The sequence below is a fragment of the Vitis riparia genome, chromosome 6, assembly GCF_004353265.1.
Source record: "Vitis riparia cultivar Riparia Gloire de Montpellier isolate 1030 chromosome 6, EGFV_Vit.rip_1.0, whole genome shotgun sequence".
Lineage (NCBI taxonomy): Eukaryota > Viridiplantae > Streptophyta > Magnoliopsida > Vitales > Vitaceae > Vitis > Vitis riparia.
In genome coordinates, this window is record NC_048436.1 from 8649568 (window position 1) to 8677531 (window position 27964).

The window sequence follows — 27964 nt, forward strand, 5'->3', positions numbered from 1 at the left end:
TCCATATTTAAGAGAAGTAATTAGAGACGTGAAAACAGGAAATCCTACTCTATCTTGTCCAAATCTATAATATTTGTCTTTTCTAGATATCTATCATTATATTTATGCATAAACTTGGCATTTTCTTAGTTTCTAAAATGATTTGCAATAAACTTTTGTCTAGAAATTGAAAACACGTTTTCAAAAGAGTGATTTTATTCTAAACTACAATTTAAAAAGGCATGGTGATGCTTATGGTATTCTTTATGGAGACAAACTAGCCATTGTGCTAACTTTTTGTTCTTTTTTATTTGCTTTTAAAAATCATTTTTGGTTTGACAATAAAAGGTTTCAATGACAATTATGGTTTAACCTTGAAAAAACAATTTTCTTGATTCATTTTTGGTGTATAAATAATTGAACTAGAAAATGACAACCCACTAAAAACCCTAAAAATTATCCTAAGTTGTCATATTATCACCGCCAAGAGCACTTCAGCACCCTTAAGGAGTACTTGTGCCTAAAACTCCGAGCATCACCATGAGTTCTCCTAGATTTCCACCCAAAAACTCAACTCATCTGGATTGATTTTTCTGCATGAATATCCATGAATGGATGGAGACCTTTTTCTCTTCTCTTAAGTCACCATAGATAGATTAAAAGTATAATTTTTTAACCTAATACGGTTAATTAATTAATTAATATTTAGCCGGTTGGATTAAGTAACCCAAACCCAAAATAAGCTTAAGTTACTTAAGCCAACAAGAAAGCATGTATAAATCCCCTTAGAGGTTAAGGCTTCTAAAATTCTCAACATTCTATCTTATAGAGCCTAGTCTTCATACCTTTAGAGAGCATTTCACCTCCTTTGGTGGCAAGATTCAAGAAAGAGAGTCATTAGATGGAAGATCTGTTGGTCTATGAGATTCACAATGATTCTTCACCAATTGGATTTGATCTTGGAACATCAAGATCACAGGTACAACATCTAAACTTTGGATCAAAAGTTTTTAATATGCTTTTTTGCTTCTATTGCTTAGATGTATCCCTAAGATAGGTTTTGCGTGCACCTATGATATAGGTTTGTCTCAACATTTTCTTTTTTCTTTAAATAATTTGATTTCATATTCTTTGTTTTGATAATAAACAAATCCTCAAACAATATAACAACCAAAATAAATATTAACAAGTTATATTGTTGTAAATAACAAATTTTAAAAGTGAATACATAGTTACAAAGAGTACAAGGGAATATTTGTAAAAAAAAAAAAAAAAAAAAAAAGAAAGAAAGAAAGAAAAGGTAGCATAGAAAAATAATCAGCCATAAAACACATAGATAAAGAAGATCAAATATACATAAATCATTGATATAGATTTCTTTTAAATATTTAAGTCATAATAAATGAACACTATATAACAATCAAAATAAAGATGAACAAGGTCTGTTGTTGTAAATAACATAATTTTAAAAGAGAGACAATTTTATAAAAAGCATAAGAAAACACAAAAAAAAAAAAAAAAAAAAAATAGACAGCTAAAGAAGATTGAGTATATACCAATCATTGATATATATAGAAGAACAATAAGATATTTTAAGCTAATAAACATGTTATGTATGTCTTCTATAATATATCATTACTAATAATATTTAGCAAACCCTAATGTCAGTTCAGTCAAAGTGATAGTGGGCTTGAGTTTGAGTGAGTTCAATTTTTGGATCATTGGATTGTAAATGAAAACTAATTCAAGTTTAACCCAACATCACTTTATTTTAAATATTTCAATCTAAAATCAATTTAATAAGGTTCAAGTTAGTTTTTTTAGTTTCACAAATTTAATAAATAATTTATTTTTAAAAAATTTATATAGCTCATATATTAATACTATATTAATTTTATAATTAATTAAGCATACCAAAAAATGATTTAAATTGATTTTATCTCAAATTTAAAGAATTTATTTAGTAGATCATTTTTTTTTTTGTCACTTTATAGTATTTTGTCTAAATAAGATGGTTTTTTATAAAATTAAATTTATATGTCTATCTATCTAATCTAATTATCTAGCTATCTAATGTAACTAGTATATAAAATTACAAGGTGTTTTACAAATTTTATATACCAAGATTGCTCTCAATTAATGTATCGAATATAAAAAGTACTTTCCATCAATGTAAGCAATTTTTCATTGATAATTTTTTATATTTATGTTTAATTAACTTATCTATGATTCTTTTACTTAAGGGGTTTTGGTACTTATTACTTAATGATTTAAGTTTATTTTCAATTAAGTTATACTTAAATTGTTGACTTAAAACTTATTACTTAATTTTTATTTTAAGTATTAAGATTGTTTGATAAAATTAACTTAAAACTTATTTTAAATTATAAAATTGATATATTTATCCTCATAAATCATAATTAAGGTAAATGAGGTTGAGTAACAGTGGATATCGTAAAATAGTAAAAGAAATTGTAAAGGTAACTAGGGTAAATAAGAGTAAAAAAGTAAAAAAAAAAAAATGTGAACTTAAGCATAAGTTAATTATTTTTATATATTACTTAAAATTATTTTTTATTTTAAACCACACCATTAAGTTATTGTATCAAACATATTTAATTTACTTAATGAATTAAATTAAGTTATTATATCAATTTAAGTTATTAAGTTGGTTTATCAAACACTCATTTACTTCTCTAATTTATTTGGTTTATCAAACACCCACTTACTTCTCTAATTTATTTATTCATTAATAAAAAATAATAATATTATGTAAAAATAATAAATGTTTAAGTCTATTATAAGAGCTTGATTATTTTAATAAGATTAATAATATTTAATTATTTCTAAAATATTGGTAAAATATAAGAGTCTATTTGGTTGTATGATTTTAAAATAGTTTTCTGTTTTTAAAAACAAAAACTATTTTTAGAAATTTCTAACAATATTTAGTCATTATTCTCTAGAAATAATTTTTAAAAATAAAGTGAAATAAAAAATAATTTTTAGAGAATAAGTAAGGGTTTTTTTTCACCAAATTTTTAAAAAGAAAAGAAAAATATAAGCTTGTTTGATCATGTGATTTTAAAATAGTTTTCTATTTTTAAAAACAAAAAAAAAACTATTTTAAAAAATTTATAACACTGTTTTATTGTTATTCTCTAGAAATTATTTTTAAAAACAAAGTGAAATGAGAACAAATGTTAGAGAATAAGTAAGGGTTTTTTCACCAATTTTTAAAAATAAAAGAAAAATATAAATCCGTTAGACCATGTCTTATAAAACTTGTTTTTAAAAAAGGCTTCTTGTTTTTAAACTTAAAAATAATTTTAAAAAAGGGGTTTCAAAAAACATAACCAAGCGGGTACTAAATTTCTCTTTTAACACATACCATTTATATAGAGGAGTCTTATAAGCATCACATTAAATACGTTTGACAAAAACATATACTTGAAAGGGCAATTTAGAATAGAGAGGCATTTTTTAATACATATACAGTGATGATGAATGGGAAAAATAAAGTATTTGTTTTTTTTTGGTTCTCCATCACACTCCCTCCATATAGGCTGTGTTTGTTCTCCATCAAACTTCATTTAGGCTGTGTTTCATTCCCAAAAAATAATAGGGAGAGAAAAAAAGGATAAGGAAAAAGGAAAATTATTTTCTTAGATTTAGTGTTACTATAGAAAATGCAAAATAAAAATAAAATATAATTCACTATTAAAAAATTTACATATTTTTTAAATTATTTAATATTTATATAAAACAAAATTTATTGAGAAACTTATTTTTTTATATTTGGTTTTATTACAAAAATAAAGTCAAATATAGTTAAATATTAAACAAAATTGTATATTTTAAAATTATTTAACCTTTATATAAAAGAGTTAAATAAGTTTTAAAAAAATTAAAATAGTATATAAAAATAATTTATTAATTTAATTTTTTTTTTTCATTTTTCTTTCCTTTTATTTTTATTTTTTTTTCCCTTTCGTTTTCCTTTCAATTTTCCATAAACCAAAAATACCCTTAAAAATAGAATAAAAAACCCAATAGTTGGACCCAACCAGTAGAGGAATGGTTTTGGTAGGTGAACTATGGTTAAATAATTCTCTCAAAATGGTTGAAGCCCATATCTAGCATGCCAACAGTGATATATATATATATATTTGTTCATTTTGTTTTTTTAAAAGGTTCTCTGTCTCCCTTTTTCTGAAGTTGTGATGGAACATCATGCCAAAATTGCCCATATTTACCATAGCAATAGAGATATTGTTCTCTTTATTTTGCTTTGTTTTTTACCATGTCAAAGTTCTGTCCACTTGTTTATAAAGATTATATTGTCACGTTTGTTTGAATTGCCTAACACATTTCCATTGAATAATCTTTCCCAAATTCATTTACATTCGTAGATTTGCCTTTTCTTATATGAAATTATACAAAATTTTCTTTATTATTTTATTTCCTTAAAAAATAAATGAAACAAGTGAAGACTTCAAATCAAATAAATAAATCAATAAATTGTTTTAAAAAATAACCATGGTTCACCATTGAGGGAAAATGAGAAAAATATGGGCATACAATAATATTATATAATTTTTTTTTCCAAGGATTTGTTTGGTCATTGTTGATTCCAGGTCAACTGAGGATGAATTCCTCCCTTGGTCGTGGCAGTAAAAGTTTTTGTCCAGATGCCGAAGACCGGGCTTTCATCTTCCCTGCATAAAGATGTTCGGACGGGTCGTCCGGATACACTCTCCGAAGCTTAAGTCAGACTTTGAAGTGGGTAGGAACCCTGTAGATGGGAAGGTCCTTAGTCTTGCGTACTTGTGCCTTGTTTCAATCGGGATTTTATAATTCTCAAAGGGGGAAAGCCTAGTAGTGATGAGCTAGCCCTTAACTTAAATGTCGCAATGATGATCGCGACAAGGGCAATCATTGCGACTGCAAGGTGGCTGGTGGTTGTGTCAGGCGACGCGTCATGACATAGCTTGCCATCTCGTCAATCTATCGAAGGTATGAGACTGGATGTGTCAATCCACTAATGTAGATGTAAGGATGGAAAGAGTCCCATCAATCACTCTAGTGTCAAGTAATTATCGTTTCGCATATCGGAGAGAATCTAGGGCTGTCAAGAAGATGTGCTTTCCTTAGTGCCCCCAAATGGTCTAGATAAACTATTTCCAGGTGTTTCGAAGGTTGTCCGATTAGTGATGGAAGAAGTGACACGTGGTCCAATCAAAATATTGCCATGTGGATCGACACGTGGAGGCACATGTGGGAGAGGGTCCCACAGTCGTGTAATTAAAAAACTATTTTTTAAAAAATAATATATTTTTTTTAATTCATAAGAGTGTTTGATCGTTGTTCTTTAATAACAATTTTTAAAAACAAAATGAAATAGAGCACAGTTTTTAAAGATTAAGTAAAAGTTGCTTTCATCGATTTTTAAAAATAAAAAAAATAAAAAAATAAAACCATAAGAAAACAAATAAAAGTAAATATGATATCATTCTTTTTCCAAATTCACTATTTACTACCAATGCCAAAATTTCTTTTCTAAATTTCTTTTTTCTTTTTCTAAAAATCTTCATCTAACAAATAAATTCTAAATCAACCTATATTTGATACATAAAAATTATTTTAAAAAATAACTTATCAAACTAATTTTTTGGTTTTATTTTTTTAAATTGTTTTTTAAAAAAATTGTCAAACACTTTCATTTTTATAAAACACTCAAAAACAGTTTTTGGTTCATGAACTTAAAAAATGCTTTTTTAAAATAAGATTCATAAAATATGACCGAACAAACCCTAAATTCATTCTTATTTTATTTTTTGATCTTTTTATAAATATTTTAATGAAACTCCTAATTGGTTTTATTTCTTCTATTGCCTATTCTAATTCCTTTTCTCTTTATTCATTTTCCTAACAAAATTAGGGTATTTTTGTTTTTTGGAAAAAAATTGTAAAATATTACTTTTTTTATATTTGATTTTATTATGAATTTTTTTTTAAGAATATCAAATATAATTAAAATTATATATATATATATATATATATATATATATATATATATATATATATATATATATATATCAATCATTTAATTTTTTATACGAAACGATTAAAGTAAATAAAATAAGTTTGAAGCAATATATACAAATAATTTATTAAATTTAAATTTATTTTTTAATTTTTAAAAAGAAAAAGGAAAACGCAGATGGTTTGCCTCTTCAGTCGTCTTCCCACTCTAGAGTTTTTCCCACTAAATAACACATCCAATCCAAAACCCTAGAAACCGAATCGGTTCAAAATCAGCAGAATCAATGGCGTTGTGTTCTGCCTCAGCCCTAACCCTAACCTTAACCCTAACCGTCACTGTCTATTTGGTTGGTGGGAATTCAGAAGGAGACACTCTCTACACACTGCGGCGAAGCTTGTCAGATCCGGATAACGTCCTTCAGAGCTGGGATCCAACCCTCGTTAATCCTTGCACTTGGTTTCATGTCACCTGTAACCAGGACAATCGCGTTACTCGAGTGTATCTTCTTCTTCACTCTGCGCCTTTCTTTCTGTTTTTTTTCGTTCTTCATTTTCCCTTAGGCTCTGTTTGCTTCCTGACAGCATTTGGGAAATAAGGTTAGGTATTTAGGTTTTGAAAACAAAGGTCTCAAATGAGAATAAATCAACGGTTACGCTTGATTGAAGTGAGTTTTTTTGTGTTTTTTTTTTTTTTTTTTTCCTGTTTCGCTTTTGGCAACTAAACAGCACATTAGAAATAGGGCTTGAATTTGTGTTTCTGTTTGGATGGTGAGAAAATGTGGGAAAAAAACAATAAATTTAAAATTTTGAAGTCCTATTCTTTTTTAAATTAGTCAAGGCCCGGGAAGAGAAAAAGGAAACGTCTACTTAGTTGATGGTAAACTCAATTATTTGGCTTTGCTGAAGTGAATTTTTCTCTTTCCTTCTGCCAACTTAACAGTTGATTAAAGTTTATGGGAAAAGGACAAGAAACCTAAGTTTTGAAATACTGTTTTCCTTTTTAATCATTTGAGACCCGGGAAGACAAAAAAAAAATGCCATCCCAGGTTTTTCCTTTTTACCCTTTTCTCGGTAACGTTACAGTTGATAAAAAGTAAATTCTAAACCAGCATATACTTTTCTTTTCCGAGGCTTTTGTAATAACTTAATAGATCATTAAATCCGTGTACTGTGATTCGAACTCACATAAAGGGATGATGATTTTTTGGTTTGAATCTTAAACTGATTGATAGGAACTTAACTCAGTATTTGCTTCTGTTGGTTCCTGATTTATGTTTGTTTGTTTGTTTGTTTGTTTGTAATTTTTTTTTATCATTAAAAAGCTCCACTTTTTGGCTGAGAAAATGTAAGGCAAAAATAAATGAAATTTTACTGCTTAGGTATTTTACTATGTGTGAGCTGAAGAACAAGATAATTTTACTGGAATGAGCTTTGTAGAACTATTTAGTCTAGTTGAGTTGCTTCTTACATGCCACCAACAAGCTGATTGGGAACATGACTCTCAAAATCTATTTATTTTTATGATCCAACACCACAGCAACCATGAGGAATGCTACCATTTTCCAACTTTGGTATGCACAGGATAGAGAAACAGCTACAAATAGCTTATTATTTCTCAAGTTTGAACCCCATCTAACAATACAACTTTTGCAACCAGTTGGCTGCTACTATTGTAATAAGACATATACCTAGTTGTGGAAACATGAAAGGTCAAAACACAACTTAGCTCATTATTAACAAAAGACAACCCATGGTCCAGTACTAAATCCGAGGCCTATAAAATGAAACTTCCAAATAACCTTGGGCTGTAACACTCAGGAAGAGTTCAAGATAACTCAACCAGCAGCATGCAAAACCTAAAGAGAAAAACAAAAAAGTAATACTTGATTCTTTATTAAGTTTTTGTGAATGTATCTGTTATTGATTATCTGGTTTCTTGTATTGCTTGTCATCTTCATAAATGACATTGCAGTTATTCTTATCCTGTGAACACATTGTTTTATAATCACACAACATGTCCAATATCTAATGTTTTGAAGTAGCACACATAAAGTTTGGTATCTAGTGAAGTTCTATGTTGGGAAATGTTTCTATATGTTGAGTCTGACATGCTTAAAAAATGAAAACCATTATATTTGCTATGATTTTGTTTGAATCTGGCTTCTTGAGTCTTGTTGAACCAATTCTTTGAGACCTGGCTTTTGATATCTCAATTTTGTGTACTAATAAGGCTATATTTGGGAAAACTAGAGAGAGGAGTTTTAATACAGTGACATACAGAGGGAAAACAGAGCAAATAAGTTGAGGCTACTTAGTCAGTCAGCTATATTGCATCCCTTAGCTATTAAGCATGGAGTTGAAAATAGCATTTACCAGATAAAACTAAGAAATAAATTGTTTAAACTCAGAACCATAATAGCTGCCATTCATGTAGAGTTTTTCTCTTTGTTTGTTCTATTTGGGAAATCTGATTAACATAAATTGCAGATCACCTATAAAAAACAAAATAAATTGTGGATTTATGAGCCTATGAGAACCTTGCTAAAATTTAAATTTGTAGTTCTAAACAAAATTGAAATCCTCTCATAGAACAAGTGAGTGGTGTTCCTTTTCCCTGTTGTTAAAAATCATTATCCTTGAATACATGAGGAAAGTTATTCTTTTAGATGAAGGAACCATTGTGGGCTTTAGGAAAAGGATATGATTGGGTCCATAGAGAGATGATGTTCTGGGTTTCAGTAAGATGTATCTTGTCGATTTATTGGGAGGTGATGAAGGAAAGATCATGGAACAGTAATTAGTGTGAACACGATTGGTGGATAGACTAGTTAAGCCCCATTCACAGCAAGCTTATGGAAAGAGAGAAATAGGAGAGTGTCTGAAAATACTGTAAAAGAATATAAACAATCAAACAATCAATTATATATAATTTTTTGAAGTGGGTCAAAGTGTACATAGGAGATTGTTCTTTGTCCATGATGAGCTTTTTTGATTGGTTGAACTCTATGTAGTGTGTGATAGTTGTTTTTTTATGTATCCCTCCACTTAGTGTGGTCTTTTGATACCTTTGTATATACCGTGTATGCCCAAGTACACCCTTCTGTTTAGATGCTGTTTTTATAATGAAAAAAATGATTATTTGCCCATCAAAGAAAAAAGGGGGCTGATACTAAGTCTTTATTTTTTGCATTAGTTTGGATGAACTTATTAGGCATATCTTGGATGAAGTCTCATGGTGTATTTTGCTTGCTATTGATATTGATTTAATTTCTGAGACTAGAGAAGTCATAATAATTCCACCAGAATGGACAAAAAATTTAAAAGTTTAAGGTTTTAGAATCAGGACTGTAGGAGTAAGGTGAGTATGGAATTTATCCCTTGTAGAAATAGCTGAAGAAATGAGGAATTGTTGCAATTGATGGTTGGATATAGATTTCTAGAAGTTCTCCCAGTTGTTACAATATATTCCTTAACAATTCAGAAAATGCAGAAACTTGCTTCTTTTAGCCAGACTTGAAGCTATTAAATTTGATTATAATATCCATAGTGGTCCTGGTGACCTTAGTTGATTTGTTTTTTGTGGTGGACTCTTTTCATTATCTTCTTTTTTATTTTTTATTTTTTATTTTTGCTTCAGATGAATTCTCTTCCTCCTTTGCACACTCTTTTCCTAATGTGTTCTTTATTCTCACACCTAAAGTATTGGGGGAGAAGCCAAACATAACAAAAACAATAGACAAAAGAAACAAACAAAACAAGAAAAGCTTCTTGAAAAATGTGCTTTGGTGCTTCCATTTCACTAAGAACAAGCCGTAATAAAACTTTTCCCTCATGCCTTCTGCTATATATCAATTGAGGAGCTTTTAGTATGATATCTATTCGTTTTTTATGTGGCAGGAAACCTGTTGCTTTTGCCATGATATCTTTTTGTAAGTTGTATTTTCGTGATTGGCTGCATATATTAAATGTTCTTTGAGATGTCAAAATTGTTGTGATTCATGATGACGGAGATGTGTTTTTGGTTTATTAGTACATTGTTATATTGTAATTATCATCATTAGATCATTACATTTCTTTGCAGGGACTTGGGTAATTCAAACCTCTCTGGTCATCTGGTACCTGAACTTGGGAAGCTCAAGTATCTGCAGTATCTGTATGTTTTTCTCTTTGACTGTTTAATGTAGGAGGATTGCGAATCCTTAGTTTTTTATTCTATGGTTTGTCTTGCAATAATCTATGGTATGTTGAGAGGGTCATTCGAGTTCTTTGAGTGTGGGATGATTAGATATTTCTGTATGAACTAAGATATACAAAATCACCCTTTAAGAGTTTAGGAATGGTGATATATTATGGAGCCTTAGGATCCCTGGAAAATCTACTGTTAATTTCCAAGAAAAAAATGTGATTAGGGGGCTATTAATTCAAGAGCCCCTGGATAGATTAGGATCTAAGGAACTCACGCAGAGATCCAGCAGCACCCATTCTTCTGGGTCTGAAATGTGCTATGATGTGCTGTGCAATGCCACAGGAGTTTCCCATCTATGCGATATTAGAAATAGAACTTGAGTTGTGGTTTCCTAACACCAGTGTAACTCTAATTGTTGCTCCCAAAAAAGGAGGCTACTAGTATAACATGCAGGAGAGTATATATGAAGTTTGAGTATTTTTACCTCAAACATCTCTACCATGGGAAAGGTTTGGCTTTCTTTTCTTGGTTGAGTTCCATTCTTATTTTAATGTTTATTATAGTGAAACGAGGAAAAGAGGACAAAATATTGCTGGGGTAAATTGTTCATAAAAGTGGCAGCAAGTTATTAAAATATATGAATTTGGAACTGGAAACTCAGACTCAAGACGGGAAACAAGAGGGAGGGACAGCATTCTCTTGTCTGATCATTCTAATGGTGAAGCCAGCTGTATCAGTTTTTCAGCATTTTTCCATGTGTTGACAGGAGTGCAATGCAAAAATGTGCTGCAGATTTTATTAATTCTTAGATATTATTTATTCTTTTTCACTCTTCATGTAGGGAGCTTTACAAAAACCACATTCAAGGAACTATCCCTGTTGAGCTTGGCAATTTGAGGAGCCTAATCAGCTTGGACTTATATAGCAACAACATCTCAGGGACTATTCCAGCTTCTCTGGGGAAATTAAAGTCTCTAGTATTCTTGTGAGTTTGGCAAAACTATATATTAACCTTTCTTATCATGTTTAAAATTTGTGCTTGGGCTTTGTTTTAACCCTAATTGTCTTCCTGGTTTTGGGAACTTGTTTGACCTTGTTTCCAAATCTAGTAAGTTGGGCTAAATTGGTTAAAAAGAAGAAAATGTTTGAGTGAAACAGGTGCCTCAAATTTAGGGTACCAACTTAAACTTGTAAGCATGGGAGTAGTATGTTAACTGCCATCCATCTTTCTCCCCCTGCCTTGATTTCAGTTCAATGACTATAATGCAAAAATTGATGTGGGTGCCTAAAACTAAGGAACCAGCTGATTTTTTTTTTTTTTTTTTTTGCATGGGAATAGCATTTATCTGCTATTTCTCCTGCTTTTTGAATTTCTTGGGTCTCTCGGATTGGAGTCTTGATATATCAGTTCTCTCTCCCTCTGTGTCTGCACATGTGCAAGCAATTTGTGCTTCCATGTCTCTCACTTGTTCTTTGATTGAGCAGACGGCTTAATGACAATCAGTTAACTGGTCAAATCCCAAGGGAACTTGTTGGTATATCAAGCCTCAAAATTGTGTAAGTGGTTTTGTTCTTATACTTATTTTTTAGTGCATCAGTGCTTCTATGATCTGTTTAGTTGTAGTGCACTTATAATGTCAAAAATTTGTGTATTCAGTGATGTTTCAAGCAACAACTTATGTGGAACAATTCCAACAACCGGACCATTTGAGCACATTCCATTGAACAAGTATGCCTTAATTTATCTTTCTTCTACTTTATGAATTATATGGCTTCTGATAACTCTTGAACTAGCTATGAACATGGATAGTATAATCCATGGGTTTTCAAGTGTTCTCTTGGACACCTCCTACCGTTGCTACATCATTTTACAGTAAAACATCGCTAAATGAATGTTCAATAATTTTATTTTTTTTTATATAGACAAAAGTTTGTATTAAGAAGTGTCAAAAAAGGGGGTGCACCCAACGTATACAAGCAGTATACACAAAAAAAAAAAACCCAAGCACCCGAAAAGAAAGAAGAAACCTAGAAAAGAGGAAGACTGGCCACTATAAAGAGACTTTAGAAAATTCAGAAGAGAGGGGATCTCCCAGTCCAGCAACTGTTTGGACCACTCCACAAGGGATCTGAAAAAGAGAACCCTCAGCCTTTGGTCCATCAATTCTTCGTCTTTGAAAATCCTTCGGTTGTGCTCTCCCCAAATACACCAAAATAGACAAATTGGAACCAGTCGCCAAACTGCTCTTTTCTTCTTCCCTAGTCCCTTGAGTTTCCATTCTAGGAGAAGATTTCTCACTGAAGCCGGGAACACCCAAACCAAACCAAAAGTTGTTAACAACAATATCCAAAGTTGTCTTGTCCTATCACAATGAATCAAAATATGATCAGTTGACTCTTCACTATCTTTACAAAGACTATATATATTAACCAAAGACCATCCCCTCTTCATCAACATATCTACAGTTAATATCTTCCCCCACACTGCTTTTCAAGCAAAAAAACGAGTTTTGAGAGGAGCAACTAATCCCCAAACCTCTTTAGCTGGAAATAAAAGATTGTTCTCAGCCCTTAAAGAGATATAATAAGACTTGACACTATACTTTCTCTTCCCTTCATTTTTCCAAATTAAAGTGTCCTCTCCTTCTTGCACTTTTGAAGAAGAGATGTGTTCCAAAAACCAAGACACCTCCTCTAACTCCTAATCTTGGAAGGGTCTTCTAAAAGACACCTCTCAACACCCACCTCGACCCCCTCCCATACCCCATAAATCTGCCACTGTTGCATTCTTGTGGGAAGAAAGCCTGAATAGAGTTGGGTAAACATCCTTCAACTAATTCTCCCCAACCCAACTATCCCTGTGTCTACCATTTCCAATTAAGATGCTGGTTCTATGAGTGAACTTTTCCCAGCCTTTTCTAATGTCTTTCCAAAGACTTAGCCCGTAAGAATCCCTCACCTCTCTAGCAGTCCAACCCCCCTCCACCTCCCCAAATTTTCCAAGAATGACTTTTCTCCAAAGACTTTCCCTCTCAAGGAAGAATCTCCATAGCCATTTGCCTAACAAGTCTTGATTAAGACCCTCCAAGTGCCTTAACCCCAATCCTCCATGCTTCTTATCCTTACAAACCTCCGCCTAATTTACCGAGTGAAGCTTCCTCCTAACTTCCGTATCCCTCCACAAAAAAGTTCTTTTGAATTCTCTTTAATCTGGTTCTCATTTTCTTAGGGATTACAAAGAGCGACATAAAGTAGATCGGAAGGCTTGAGAGAGTACTTTTAATAAGGACGAGTCTTCCTCCTTTGGACAGCTACTGTTTTTTCCATACAGCCAATTTCCTCTTGAATCTCTCCTCTATTACATCTCAAACACCAATTGATCTATGTGGGGCTCCAAGTGGTAAAACTAGATAAGAAGTAGGAAATCTCCCCACTTTGCATCCAAACAGGGCAGCAGCTCTGTCCACATCCTCCATACCCCCTACTGGAATAATTTCACTTTTTTTGCAGATTTATCTCAAGTCCTGAAACCAACTCAAAACAAGTGACAATCCATTTCTAATATTNGTAGTGGATGTTGAATCAACCTCAAAATTGCATTTTGAGGGAGTCAACATCTTCCTATGAGTTTTAGTAGTTCCTATTTGGGTTCATGTACTTTGATGGCATGGTTTATGAGGGTTAGATTGGCTCCTGGTTCACTTATGTGCATAGGGCATTTTAGTAATTATGTAAAGTTGCATAAGAATTAGTGGACTACATCTCTGGAATCGGCTAATTGATTAATTAAAAAACCTTGTTGGGTTGATTAATCAATTAAGACCCTTTTCAAGCTAGAGTAAGTAACCTAAGTCCAAGTTGGGTTCAAGTCACTTAAGCTTAGTAAGAACCTTACAAATATCATTTATAGGGTTAAAATTTTCAATATTCTTCCACCATGTGCTCTACTTTCCACAAAGAAAGCCCTAGCTTCCACCCTTCCAAACTTCAATTGCTTAAGTGTCATGCATTAAGGAAAAGTCATCAAACGGAAGATCAAGGGTTTGCGAGATCACTTTTGACTACTACGACATCAAATGACAATCTTCACCATATGGATTTGATTTAGGAATATTCAAATCTAAGGTAAGCATTCTAAACATGTAATCTAGATCTTATATATAATTTAATTTCTATGTTATTGTTATGCATAGCATCTAGTAGCCCTAGGAGTAGTTTCATGCACCTAACCCAATCCTAGGACAAATAACAAAGTAATTCGAAGTTCCCATCAATCACCCCTACAACAAAAAATTAGGGTTAGAAAATAAATTTTTTGTATGCAATTTATATTATTTGTTGTAGCTAAAGTGGTAATTTCTTAAGGAAAAGCATACAAATTACCTTCCTTGGCATACATTTATAGTAGTACCTTCTATGGAGTTGATGTTTGGAATTAGTGAGTAAATGTGTAAAAATAAGAAAATTTCAAGGTCAAACATTGAACTAAAGAAAGCAAGCAAGTTAAGATAGAAATGGGAGAGTAGCTATTGAAATCATATGCTAAAACAAAGACAATTTGATACCTTATTCAATAGTGAGTTTATGCTTCGATATTTGTCAATATGGGGAGAAATTATGGTGCAATGTCAAAATTGATGTTGAAAAAAGAGAATTCATATCAAAAGAATGGAGATTTATGACCTTTCGATACGACCTTTGTAGTATCAAAGTACTATCCAATACATGCTATTCTGAATTCAACATGTAGAGGAACTCATTGGTGATTCTAGGAGCCATAGTATCCATATCAAATATATATTCAACACCAAACAATTAGAGACTTCTTCTATCAATTAATGTTAAATTACTATTCAGTATTTGCACAAACCTACTAGTGTGGATGGCACTCTAATCCGATGTGCAAATCCAAATTTAATAGCAACTACAACATTTGTGGTAGTGCATTCTATTGAGTAATGTCTTGAGCTTCTTGATATCATGTATTGAAAAAAGGACTAGACCTTGTATCGACTAGTATTGAAATCAAGGTTACTAGTATTCAATTAGCATGAAGCCTATAATAAGCATTAATCAAGACTATTTTCAATTGAACTTTAAATTTTCTTAGGATATGTTTGTATGAGTTGGCAAGTTGTGATGGGGTGATAATCACCTATAAATAGATTGTTAGAAGATATTTTTGGAGAGTTCTTTTACATGAGCTTTTAGTTTTTAGAAAGTAGGTTAGATATTTTCATAAGAGACTTAAGAGTTTTATTTTCTCTATAATTTTCTTGGTATCCAAACATGAGTTTCTTACTTGAATCCCTTGAAATGGATTATGAGTTTCTTTCAATATCTAGAAATCAATGTTGAGCAGCTAAGAATAAGGGATGAGCACATTCCTATGTGGTGAAATCTAAATCTATTCTCTTATATCTAAATTTTTGTTATTAGTTGTTTGAATTCTTCTAATGATTCCTATGAATTTCACATATATGATGTTGTAAGAATACAATGGATGTTGTTCTTGTAATTGATCCATTGTCTTTCATTAGATCATGTACATCTAAAATCAAGAGCAATCTAAGAATGAACATGAGTTCATTTTAATGAAAATCCATATTTAAGAGAAGTAATTAGAGATGTGAAAATAGGAAATCCTTCTCTATCTTTGTCCAAATCTATGCAATATTTGTCTTTTCTAGATATCTATCATTATATTTATGCATAAACTTGGTATTTTCTTAGTTTCTAAAATGATTTACAATAAACTTTTGTCTAGAAATTGAAAACACATTTTCAAATGAGTGATTCTATTCTAAAATACAATTGACTAAAAAAGGCATGGTGATGCTTATGGTATTCTCTATGGAGACAATCTAGCCACTATGCTAACTTTTTATTCTTTTTTATTTACTTTTAAAAATATTTTTTGGTTTGACAATAAAAGGTTTCAATGACAATTATAGTTTCACCTTGGAAAAACAATTTTCTAATTCATTTTTAGTATATAAATAATTGAACTAAAAAATGACAACCCACTAAAAACCTTAAAAATTATCCTAAGTTGTCATATTGTTGCTGCCAAGAGTACTTAAGCACCCTTAAGGAGTACTCGTGCCTAAAACTCCAAGTATCACCATGAGTTCTCCTAGATTTGCACCTAAAAACTCAACTTACCTGGATTGATTTTTCTACATGAATATCCACGAATGGATGGAGACCTTTTTCTAAGTCACCATAGATAGATTAAAAGTATTATTTTTTAACCTAATAAGGTTAATTAATTAATATTTAATGGGTTAGATTAAGTAACTCAAGCCCAAAATGAGGTCAAGTTACTTTACCCCATAAGAAAGCCTATATATACCTCCTTAGAGATTAAGGCTTCTAAAATTCTCAACATTCTATCTTCTAGAGCCTAGTCTTCATGCCTTGAGAGAGGATTTCACCTCCTTAGGTGCCAAGATTCAAGAAAGAGAGTCATTAGATGGAAGATTTGTTGGTTTATAAGATTCACAATGATTCTTCACCAATTGGATTTGATCTTGGAACATCAAGATCATGGGTACAACATCTAAACTTTGGATCAAAAGTTTTTAATATGTTTTTTTGCTTCTGTTACTTAGATGTATCCCTAAGATAGGTTTTGCATGCACTTATAATATAGGTTTGTCTCAACATTTTCTTTTTTCTTTAAATAATTTGGTTTCATATTCTTTGTTTTGATAATAAACAAATCCTCAAACAATATAACAACCAAAATAAATATTAACAAGTTATATTGTTGTAAATAACAAATTTTAAAAGTTAATACATAGTTACAAAGAGTACAAGGGAATATTTGCCAAAAAAAAAAAGTAGCATAGAAAAATAATCATACATAAAACACATAGATAAAGAAGATCAAATATACATAAATCATTAATATAGATTTCTTTAAAACATTTAAGTCATAATAAATGAACACTATATAACAATCAAAATAAAGATGAACAAGGTCTATTGTTGTAAATAACATAATTTTAAAAGAAAGACAATCTTATAAAAAGCATAAGAAAACACAAAAATAAAAAAATTAACAGCTAAAGAAGATTGAGTATATACCAATCATTGATATTTTAAGCTAATAAACATGTTATGTATTTCTTCTATAATAGATCATTACTAATAATATTTAGCAAACCCTAATGTCAGTTCAGTCAAAGTGATAGTGGGCTTAAGTTCGAGTGAGTTCAATTTTTGGATCATTGGGTTGTAAATGAAAACTAATTCAAGTTTAACCCAACATCACTTTCATTTAAATATTTCAATATAAAATCAATTCAATAAGTTTTAAGTTAGTTTTTTTAGTTTCACAAATTTAATAAATAATTTATTTTTAAAAAATTTATATAGCTCATATATTAATACTATATTAATTTTATAATTAATTAAGTTTACCAAAAAAAGGATTTAAATTGATATTATCTCAAATTTAAAGAATTTATTTATTAGATCAATTTTTTTAAAGTTACTTTATAGTATTTTGTCTAAATAAGATGGTTTTTTATAAAATTAAATTTATACGTCTATCTATCTAATCTAATTATCTAGCTATCTAATGTAACTAGTATATAAAATTACAAGGTGTTTTACAAATTTTATATACCAAGATTACTCTCAATTAATGTATCGAATATAAAAAGTACTTTCCATCAATGTAAGCAATTTTTCATTGATAATTTTTTTATATTTATGTTTAATTAACTTATCTATGATTATTTTACTTAAGGGGTTTTGGTAAAACTTAATACTTATTACTTAATGATTTAAGTTGATTTTCAATTAAATTATACTTAAATTGTTAACTTAAAATTTATTACTTAATTTTTACTTTAAGTATTAAGATTGTTTGATAAAATTAACTTAAAACATATTCTAAATTATAAAATTGACATATTTATTTTCATAAATTATAATTAGGGTAAAGGAGGTTGAGTAATAGTGAATATCATAAAATAGTAAAAGAAATCGTAGAGGTAACTAGGGCAAATAAGAGTAAAAAAGTAAAAATAAGATGTGAACTTAAGTATAAGTTAATTATTTTTATTTATTACTTAAAATTATTTTTTATTTTAAATCACACCATTAAGTTATTATATCAAACATACTTAATTTACTTAATGATTTAAATTAAGTTATTAAATCAATTTAAGTTATTAAGTTGGTTCATCAAACACTCACTTACTTCTCTACATTTTTTATTCATTAATAAAAAATGATAATATTATGTAAAAATAATAAATGTTTAAGTCTATTATAAGAGCTTGATTATTTTAATAAGATTAATAATATTTAATAATTTCTAAAATATTGGTAAAATATAAGAGCCTATTTGGTTGTATGATTTTAAAATAGTTTTCTGTTTTGAAAAACAAAAAACTATTTTTAAAAATTTATGACAATGTTTAGTTGTTATTCTCTAGAAATAATTTTTAAAAATAATGTGAAATAGAGAACAATTTTTAGAGAATAAGTAAGGGTTTTTTCACAATTTTTTTTTAAAAAAAAAAAGAAAAATATAAGCCCATTTGATCATGTGATTTTAAAATAGTTTTATAATTTTAAAAACAAAAAAAAAAACTACTTTTAAAAATTTATAACACTGTTTGTCCTTATTCTCTAGAAATGATTTTTAAAAACAAAGTGAAATGAGAACAAATTTTAGATAATAAGTAAGAGTTTTTTCAACAGTTTTTAAAAATAAAATAAAAATATAAGCCCGTTTGACCATGTTTTATAAAGCTTGTTTTTAAAAACAGTTTCTTGTTTTTTAACTTAAAAATAATTTTTAAAAAGTGGTTTCAAAAAACATAAATAAGCTAGTACTAATTTCTCTTTTAATACATATAATGCATATAGAGGAGTCTTCTAAGCATCACATTAAATACGTTTGACAAAAACATTTACTTGAAAGGGCAATTCAGAATAGAGGCATTTTTTAATACATATACAGTGATGAATGGGAAAAATAAAGTGTTTTTTCTTCTTTTTTTGCGTTCTCCATCACACTTCATTTAGGCTGTGTTTGTTCTCCATCAAACTTCATTGAGGCTGTGTTTCATTCCCAAAAAATAATAGGGAGAGAAAAAAAGGGATAAGGAAAAAGGAAAATTATTTTCTTAGATCTAGTGTTACTATAAAAAATGCAAAATAAAAATCAAATATAATTCACTATTAAAAAATTTGCATATTTTTTAAATTATTTAATATTTATATAGAACAAAATTTATTGAGGAACTTATTTTTTTTTTTTATATTTGGTTTTATTATAAAAAAATATGAAAAAATGTCAAATATAGTTAAATTTAAAAAAATTTGTATATTTTTAAATTATTTAACCTTTATATAAAAGAGTTAAATAAGTTTTTAAAAAAAAATTAAAATAGCATATAAAAATAATTAATAATTTGAAATCTTTTTTTATTTTTCTTTCCTTTTATTTATTTATTTTTTTTTTTTTTCCTTTCGTTTTCCTTTCAATTTTCCACAAACCAAAAATACCCTTAAAAATAGAATAAAAACCCAATAGTTGGACCCAACCCACTCCATAGAGGAATGGTTTTGGTAGGTGAACTAGGGTTAAAGAATTCTCTCAAAATGGTTGAAGCCCATATCTAGCATGCCAACAGTGATATATATATATATATATATATATATATATATATATATATATATATATATATATATATATATTTGTTCATTTTGTTTTTTTTTAAGGTTCTCTGTCTCCTTTTTTCTGAAGTTGTGATGGAACATCATGCCAAAATTGCCCATATTTACCATAGCAATAGAGATATTGTTCTCTTTATTTTGCTTTGTTTTTTACCATGTCAAAGTTCTATCCACTTGTTTTATAAAGATTATATTGTCACGTTTGTTTGAATTGCCTAACACATTTCCATTGAATAATCTTTCCCAAATTCATTTACATTCGAAGATTTGCCTTTACTTATATGAAATTATACAAAATTTTCTTTATTATTTTATTTCCTTAAAAAATAAATGAAACAAGTGAAGACTTCAAATCAAATAAATAAAATAATAAATTGTTTTAAAAAATAACCATGGTTCACCATTGAGGGAAAATGAGAAAAATATGGGCATACAATAATATTATATAAATTTTTTTCCAAGAATTTGTTTGGTCGTTGTTGATTCTAGGTCAACTGAGGATGAATTCCTTCCTTGGTCGTGGCAATAAAAGCTTATGTCCAGATGCCGGACATTGGGCTTTCGTCTTCCCTACATAAAGATGTCTAGACGGGTTGTCCGGACACACTCTCTGAAGCTTAAGTCAGACTTTGAAGTGGGTAGAAACCCTGTAAATGGGAAGGTCCTTGGTCTTGCGTACCTGCACCCTGTTTCAATGGGGTTTTTATAATTTTAAAAGGGGGAAAGCCCAGTAGTTGATTACTACTCAAAAAGTGTTATTTGATAGCTTGTAATTAACTGTTTTAAACACTTTTGAGTAGTAGTTATCACCTTTTAACCCAATTAACATATTAAGGACCCTTGCAATCAATTCTAATTAAATTGTGTTAAGTTTTGGTGTTTTGATAGCTTTTGATCACCAAAGCAATCCGAGATTGAGGAGAGTTCTTTGGAATCCATGGCAAAGATGTCCAGACAGGGAGTCTGGACACACCATCGAAGGGCGGCGGAACGTGGGCTGTAGCAAGGTTTGCTCACTTTAGTCAATGATCCGGACAACATATCCGGATAAGATATGTTATCATCCGGGGTGTGATCTTCACGAGTGTCGTGTGCTTCTCTCTTGGGGAATCCGGATGGAGTTTCTCCGAATATCTCACATCCGGAATTCTATCCGACCGACATTCCACCTTCTCCAGATATTTCATATCCGGCGCCTGACGCCGGATGGGAGAGGAGGGCGTTTCAACTTCCCCGGTTAGACATGTCTGAATTCTCTGATAGCGCTTACCCGGAGCCATTTTGCACAATGCCGCGGTGTTCTCCTGAAGCTTCCCGATATGTGCGACCGACATTTTAAGATATTTTGCTTTAGATATTTGATGTCTAAATCCTCAAACTCTCCTTGTCACCCACCTATCATAGGATTCCTTAGTCTTTAAGTAAGAACAAAGGGTGAATACCCCATATATATAGTTTTGTAATTATCAATATATGAGAAAATCATGTAATCAGCGGAAGGAAGAAATATATTTTACAGAGCACTTGCTTTGTTTTTCCTTCATATTTTGGTTTTCTCGTTAGTTTTCTTTCTAGCCAATCAAACTCTAAGGATTTTTCCTCATAGGATGAGAGGCTAGGCTCTTTATCTCTTGGAGTGAAGAAAGCCGGGTAAGTTTCCTCATGCATAAATTGGAAGTTTTGTTGTTTTAGTTTTTAATGAAGAGAAAGTGTGACCCATTGATGGTTTCTATGTTTTTAGTTAACTTAAAACGCCTTCAATTCACCTGGGCCAACACTTGATAAGGCAAGTGGTCTCCGTCCATTGAGATACACTAATTTATCTCTTGCGAGCCTTTGGGAGGTGGTTTGAAGGTAGGATTTTCTAGAATAGCCAACATTTGGTAAGCTTTTGGACTCCAAGGAGACATCCATTAGTTATCTCTTGCGAGCTTTTGACAGGTAATCCGAGGTTAAGGATCACCTTGAATGGCAAATGCTATGTGAGAGGCATGAGCCATTGCAAGATGCATTAGTGAGAGGGATTTAATGTTTGAACCCATTAAGGGGAAGCATCTGTACCACATCGATTAGAGAATTAACTATATGTTAATTCTCTAATGCGAGGAAAAGAAACAAGTGACCGGAACTCTCCTTTTTGTATGAGGAACCCGAGCCTAGTGATCTAAACTCCAAGAAACACTTTTCTTTGTAATTAAAATCAGTTACTATTTTTGGTTAGTTTAAAACCAAACTTTTTTCACGCAAACATCTTTATGTTTTCTTTTAAAGCTAATCTTGAAATGAAAAGCCACCAATTCATCTTTGCATTAATATCAATTGTGGAGTGAAAACCCATCCCAGTGAACGACCCTAGAGCCACTATGCTTTGCTAGCTAAGGCTATCCTAGTACATGGTGTAATAGGTTATAAATTTTGTTGATTACTCCCTTCTAAGGACCATAATCAAGGGACACCAGCTGGACACAAATCAAATGGCACCACTGTCAGGGACCATTGAGAGGACATGAATTAGCTGAGACACCAATTGGGAACGAATCAGTAGTGATGAGTTGGCCCTTAACTTAATGCCGCAATGATAGTAGCGCAACAAGGGCAATCATTGCGACTACAAGGTAGCTGGTGACTGTGTCAAGCGACGCATCATGACACAGCTTGCCATCTTGTCAATTTATTGAAGGTAATGGATTGGACGTGTCAGTCCATTGACGTAGACGTAAGGATGGAAAGAGTCCCATCAGTCACTCTAGTGTCAAGTAATTATCGTTTCGCATATCGGAGAGAATCTGATGTTGTTAGGAAGATGAGCTTTGCTTAGTGCCCCCAAAGGGTTTAAATAGACTATTTTCGAGTGCTTTGAAGGTTGTTCGGTTAGTGATGGAAGAGTGACACGTGGTCCAACCATAAATACTGCCATGTGGATCGACGTGTGGAAGCACACATGGATAGACACGTGGGAGAGGGTCCCTGTAATTAAAAAACTATTTTAAAAAAATAATAATAATTTTGTTGTTTTTTAATTCATAAGAGTGTTTGATCATTGTTCTTTAATAACAATTTCTAAAAACAAAATAAAATAGAGCACAGTTTTTAAAGAATAAGTAAAAGTTGATTTCATTGATTTTTAAAAATAAAAAGAAAATTTTTTAAAAACCATAAAAAAAAAAAAAAACAAATGAAAGTAAATATGATGTCATTCTTTTTCCAAATTCACTATTTACTACCAATGCCAAAATTTCTTTTTTCTTTTTCTAAAAATCTTCATTAAACAAATAAATTCTAAATCAAACTATATTTGATACATAAAAATTATTTTTAAAAATAACTTATTCAAACTAATTTTTTGGTTTTATTTTTTTTAAATTGTTTTTTTAAAAAAAATTGTCAAATACTTTCATTTTTATAAAACACTCAAAAACAGTTTTTGGTTCATGAACTTAAAAGATGTTTTTTTAAAATAAGATTCAGAAAATATGACCGAACAAACCCTAAATTTATTCTTATTTTATTTTTTGATCTTTTTATAAATATTTTAATGAAACTCCTAATTGGTTTTATTTCTTCTATTGCCCATTCTAATTCTTTTTCTCTTTATTCATTTTTCTTAAACAAAATTAAGGTATTTTTGTTTTTTGGAAAAAAATTGTAAAATATTATTTTTTTTTTTATATTTGTGTAGACCCCCTTTGGAGAGCCAAAGGATATTAGTTTTTCTTGAGGATTTTTTTTATAGCATTGGAGGGAATGCTATCTCACCACTTGGTATACCTGGCAGCACCCGAGGAGTGTGGGGGGACCCCTCTCCATGCATGGAGCCCAGCTGCATGCACACGGCAGAGGACATGATGGTCGGATGAAGGTGGTTAAGGAGCCCATACCTGCTGAGGGATGAACAGAGAAGCAGGTAATGGCTTGCCCGAGAAGATAGAAACCGGCTGGTGAAGGAGAGGTGGGGGCGGAGAAGAAAAGAAGGGGGGTTTGTAGAAAGCTAGAGCGAGCTTTTGAGGGGTTCTTCTGAGCGTCACAGAGGGAGTTTAATCAGTTTCTTGAGGAGCCAGTTCTTTTGGGAGTTGCAGTCTGATTACAAGGAGATAACGGAGAAAGAGAGTGGTTGTAGGCGAGTTTGAGGTAAATTTCTTGCTTATTTTGATTGATATATTTCTCATCTCTTTCCTATTTGGTTTGCTCCACATTGCTCGTCGATTTGGGTTGGGAAAATATGGATTATATGTTATGTTGTTGATTTCTGGACCTTTCCTTTATACCCTGTTGCTGCTGATCTCATAGTCATTTTTAGTGGTTTGGTCTGGAGCTGTTGAGACTCTGTTTCTCATACACTCTGTAGATGAAGCTTAAGGTTTTCCTAACCCACTGATTGTTGGCACCCATTCGATAACTTACACAATAGATTAAGAAGGTTAAATGAGCACTTGGTGATTATCTAAGTGTGAGGGCTCACGCTTGTGTAGGAGAAGTGAAGACTCATGAGGTTCAGTGCATTCTTCAAATTGGCGTTCATGTTGTTGGTATCTTTAATGGTCATCACAGCACCTTCACCATAGCGCATTACTATTCATCATCACTCCCCAAACCATCTAACCCATCCGTCAAGCCCACCCATCATACCTATTTTTCTTCATCAATCCTATTCCACTAATCTCATTCCCATACCCATCGTTCATAACCCTCCATACTTACCCACATTTTCTTTAATACCCACCAGCCCACTCCATTTCGCCACCTTTGAACCACACCTTCATACCCATCATTCACTTACCCATTTCTCTTTAGACTTTCACACCCATTTATCAACAGCCCATACCCATCTTTTCTAACCTTCATGCTCACCCATCTCATCACTCACCTCTCCCGTCCATCCCCATGCATATTGCCATTTCTTTGCAAACACCACCATATCCATCCTCCATATCAACTACCCTTCTGCCCATGCACCCAAATCTCACTGCATGACCACTCAACATTCCCCCCAAGCCTTCTTTTAAGAGCCCTAAGTTCCTACTTACCCTCATGCACGAGAAATCCACATCAATGACCACTTTGCATACCCGGCTGCCCACCATGCCCGCGCCTAACTCGTCTCCATAGGAACCCCAAAGCCACCCGCCTACCTGCATGGGAGCCATGCATGCAAGCCCTTCCCCCCGCGGTTGCCATTCGTTAACACCCTCGGCAGCCCCTACTCCCCAACCAGTACGACCACCTCCCTACACTGAATTTTCCTTTTTTGCTGGATGAATGACGCGACTAGGAGCTTTTCTGTTGCATTCCTAACGCTACCAGAGGACTCTGAAGGCCGGTCCTATGAGCTAAATCCCATTGGCAGCATCTCCGCCGTCTCGAAGCTGCCACCTCTTCCCTCTCCTTTGCGTCGTTGCTGGTGGAGATCTTGTCTGAGGGAGCTGCCCAGATGGAGAAGGACGCCTTGGGCTGTGATGGAGTTTGTGTTGATGACGGGCTTGGGCTTGCCCATGATGGAGATTGGGCTTGAGAAGAAGCTTAACCCAGGCATGTTGATGGAGGGTAATATTCTCTTAAGTGAACGAGCTGCGTTGAAAAGGTGGGTGCCTTGGGTTTGAGTTGGAGCCCAATCCAAGCATGTGATGGAGTTAGAGTTTGGGCCTGTCCAAGATGATGGATATGGGCTTGATTGGAGCCCAAGCCCATTTGCATTGATGAAGGGCCTCATGCCCCCTGTGCTATTCACTCTTATAGCCCATACCCATTCTAGGATAGCCCATTTGGCTACTTCATTTCTAAATAAATTTTTTTTAAACCTCTAATTTAGTAATTTATTAAGTCATTCATTCATTTTTATTTTTATCTTATTCCATTTTTACCAATTTAGTTAACTAAAACTTAAAAGCAATTAAAGGACAAATTATTGTTGTTAATTATATTTTTATCTCGAAATTTATACTATTCAATTTCACTAGTTTAAACATTATGATTGTTAATTATTATTATTATTTCGTATGTATCTATTTATCATCTTTTAAAAAATCTCATTCATTAAAGTTAATTCTAATCCTTCAAAAGTCCCATGTTTTAATCTAATCTTTCAATAATCCGTTCAAGTCTCATTTTCATCAATTAGAATTATTATCATATACTTATCTAGTTATTTAAAGCCCAATCCTTCAAAAACCCTATGTCTTAATCTAATTTTTCAATAATTCGTTCACGTCTCATTTTCATCAATTAGAATTATTATCATATAATTATCTAGTTATTTAAAGTCTAACTCTTTCAAAAATCCCATATCTTAATTTAATTTTTCTATAATTGGTTTAACTCTTATTTTCATCAATTAGAATTATTATTACATATTTATCTAGTTATTTAAAGTCCAATCTTTCAAAAATCCCATGTCCTAATTTAATTTATCAATCCTAGAAATTTCATTATCCGTCTAAATTTTATTTTTGTTAATTAAAATTCTTATTCCATATCTATTTATTTATATAAGGCCTAATTCTTCAAAAATCCAACTTCTGAATTAAAATTTCGATCCCAAAAAATTCTACTATTCATCTTTATTCGCCTAAATATTATTCTCATTAATTAGTGTTATAATCCCATACTTATCTATTTATTCATAGCCTAATCTTTCAAAAATCCAACGCCCCAATTTAATTTTCAATTAAAAAGATTCCACTATTCATTTTTTTTATTCGTTTAAACATTATTTTTGTTAATTAGCATCATTATTCCATATTTATTTATTTATTTATTTCAATCATTAAAATTCAATTCTTCAAAACCGGATTTCCAAATTTAATCTTTAGACTAAAAAATTCCACCATTCACTTTTATTCATTTAAATATCATTTTTGTTATCATTATTATAAATTCCACGTTTACTTATTTCTTTCTTCTATAAATTCCAATAATTAAAGTTCAATTATTCAAAGATTCGACTTTCAAACTTAATTTTCAAAATCCCACTATTCACTTTCATCCGTTCAAATATCATTTTTGTTGAAATCCGAGTTTCAAATTAATTTCTAATCTCACAAATCTCACTATTCACATCATATATTCCAACATCGTTTTGATTAATTAATAACATTATTCCATATTTACCTATTTATTCCTTTAAAAAAATCTCAATCACTAAAGTCTAATTCTTCAAAATTCCGATTTCTAAATTTAGCTATCTGAAATTCCAATTGCCCTATCTCCGAAGTTAATTTTCAGTTCCCAATATTCTGATTATCGTATTTACCCAGTTACTTATTTGTTATCATCATTATTTTTGTTATCATTTTATTTGTTCATTTCTAAAAAGTCCACTTTCAAATGATTTTCAAGATTTCCAATATTCATAAATCAGCTTTCATAATTTCTACTTCTCAAATAACTTACGATTTTGATTTCTTTCAAAATTTAACTCCCAAAATTCCAATTTTCACAACTTAATCTTGTTTTAAGATTCCGAACGCTCAAATCATTTTCAAAATTCCAACCTCTTTCAAATTCAATTTCTAAAATTCTCATTCTCGCATTCAACCTCTAAAAGTTTGATCTTCAAATAAACTCTAAAACTCCAATTTTCTAGTGATTTTCAAGATTCTAATTTTTCAATTAAATTTCAAAAGTCTAATTTTCTCTCAAATAGCTTTAATTCTGCTCTGGTTTTCAAATGATCTTCCGCTCCTCTTGATTTTTATAAGCGTGAACGAATTTTTCATAATTCCAGAGTAATGGAATCTGTGACATTAAGTCATGCTAAATAAACGGGCTTTGGTAGGGGCCCAACATGGGTGACTTTATGATTGATTGATTGATTGTTTGCTTTGATTATCATACGTGATTGATTTACCCTACTCTTTGACATGCATGCGATTATTCCTAAATTGTGCACTAACCCTCTCTATTGATAGCGCATGGTAGCTCGTTGTCCAGGTATGTACCCATTTTCCCTCTAATCGTTGTCTATGCATGCCTTGATTCTTATGCGTGCATGATCATTCAGGGTATTCATTGATTTACTCGTCAATTGCCACGTCAGCTTCATTAGTAGAGACCCGA

The 27964-nt window shown here is 31.2% G+C and overlaps 1 protein-coding gene across 1 annotated transcript; it reads left to right on the plus strand.

Annotated features, from left to right (window-relative positions):
* The first annotated feature begins 6221 nt into the window (after positions 1-6221).
* LOC117915899 (leucine-rich repeat protein 1-like) lies at positions 6222-11974 on the plus strand. Its single transcript, XM_034831641.1, has 5 exons — positions 6222-6523; positions 10106-10177; positions 11052-11195; positions 11696-11767; positions 11868-11974. Exons 1-5 carry the CDS (start codon positions 6309-6311, stop codon positions 11971-11973), a joined length of 609 nt encoding a protein of 202 aa, XP_034687532.1. The 5' UTR covers positions 6222-6308; the 3' UTR covers position 11974.
* Positions 11975-27964: the final 15990 nt, after the last annotated feature.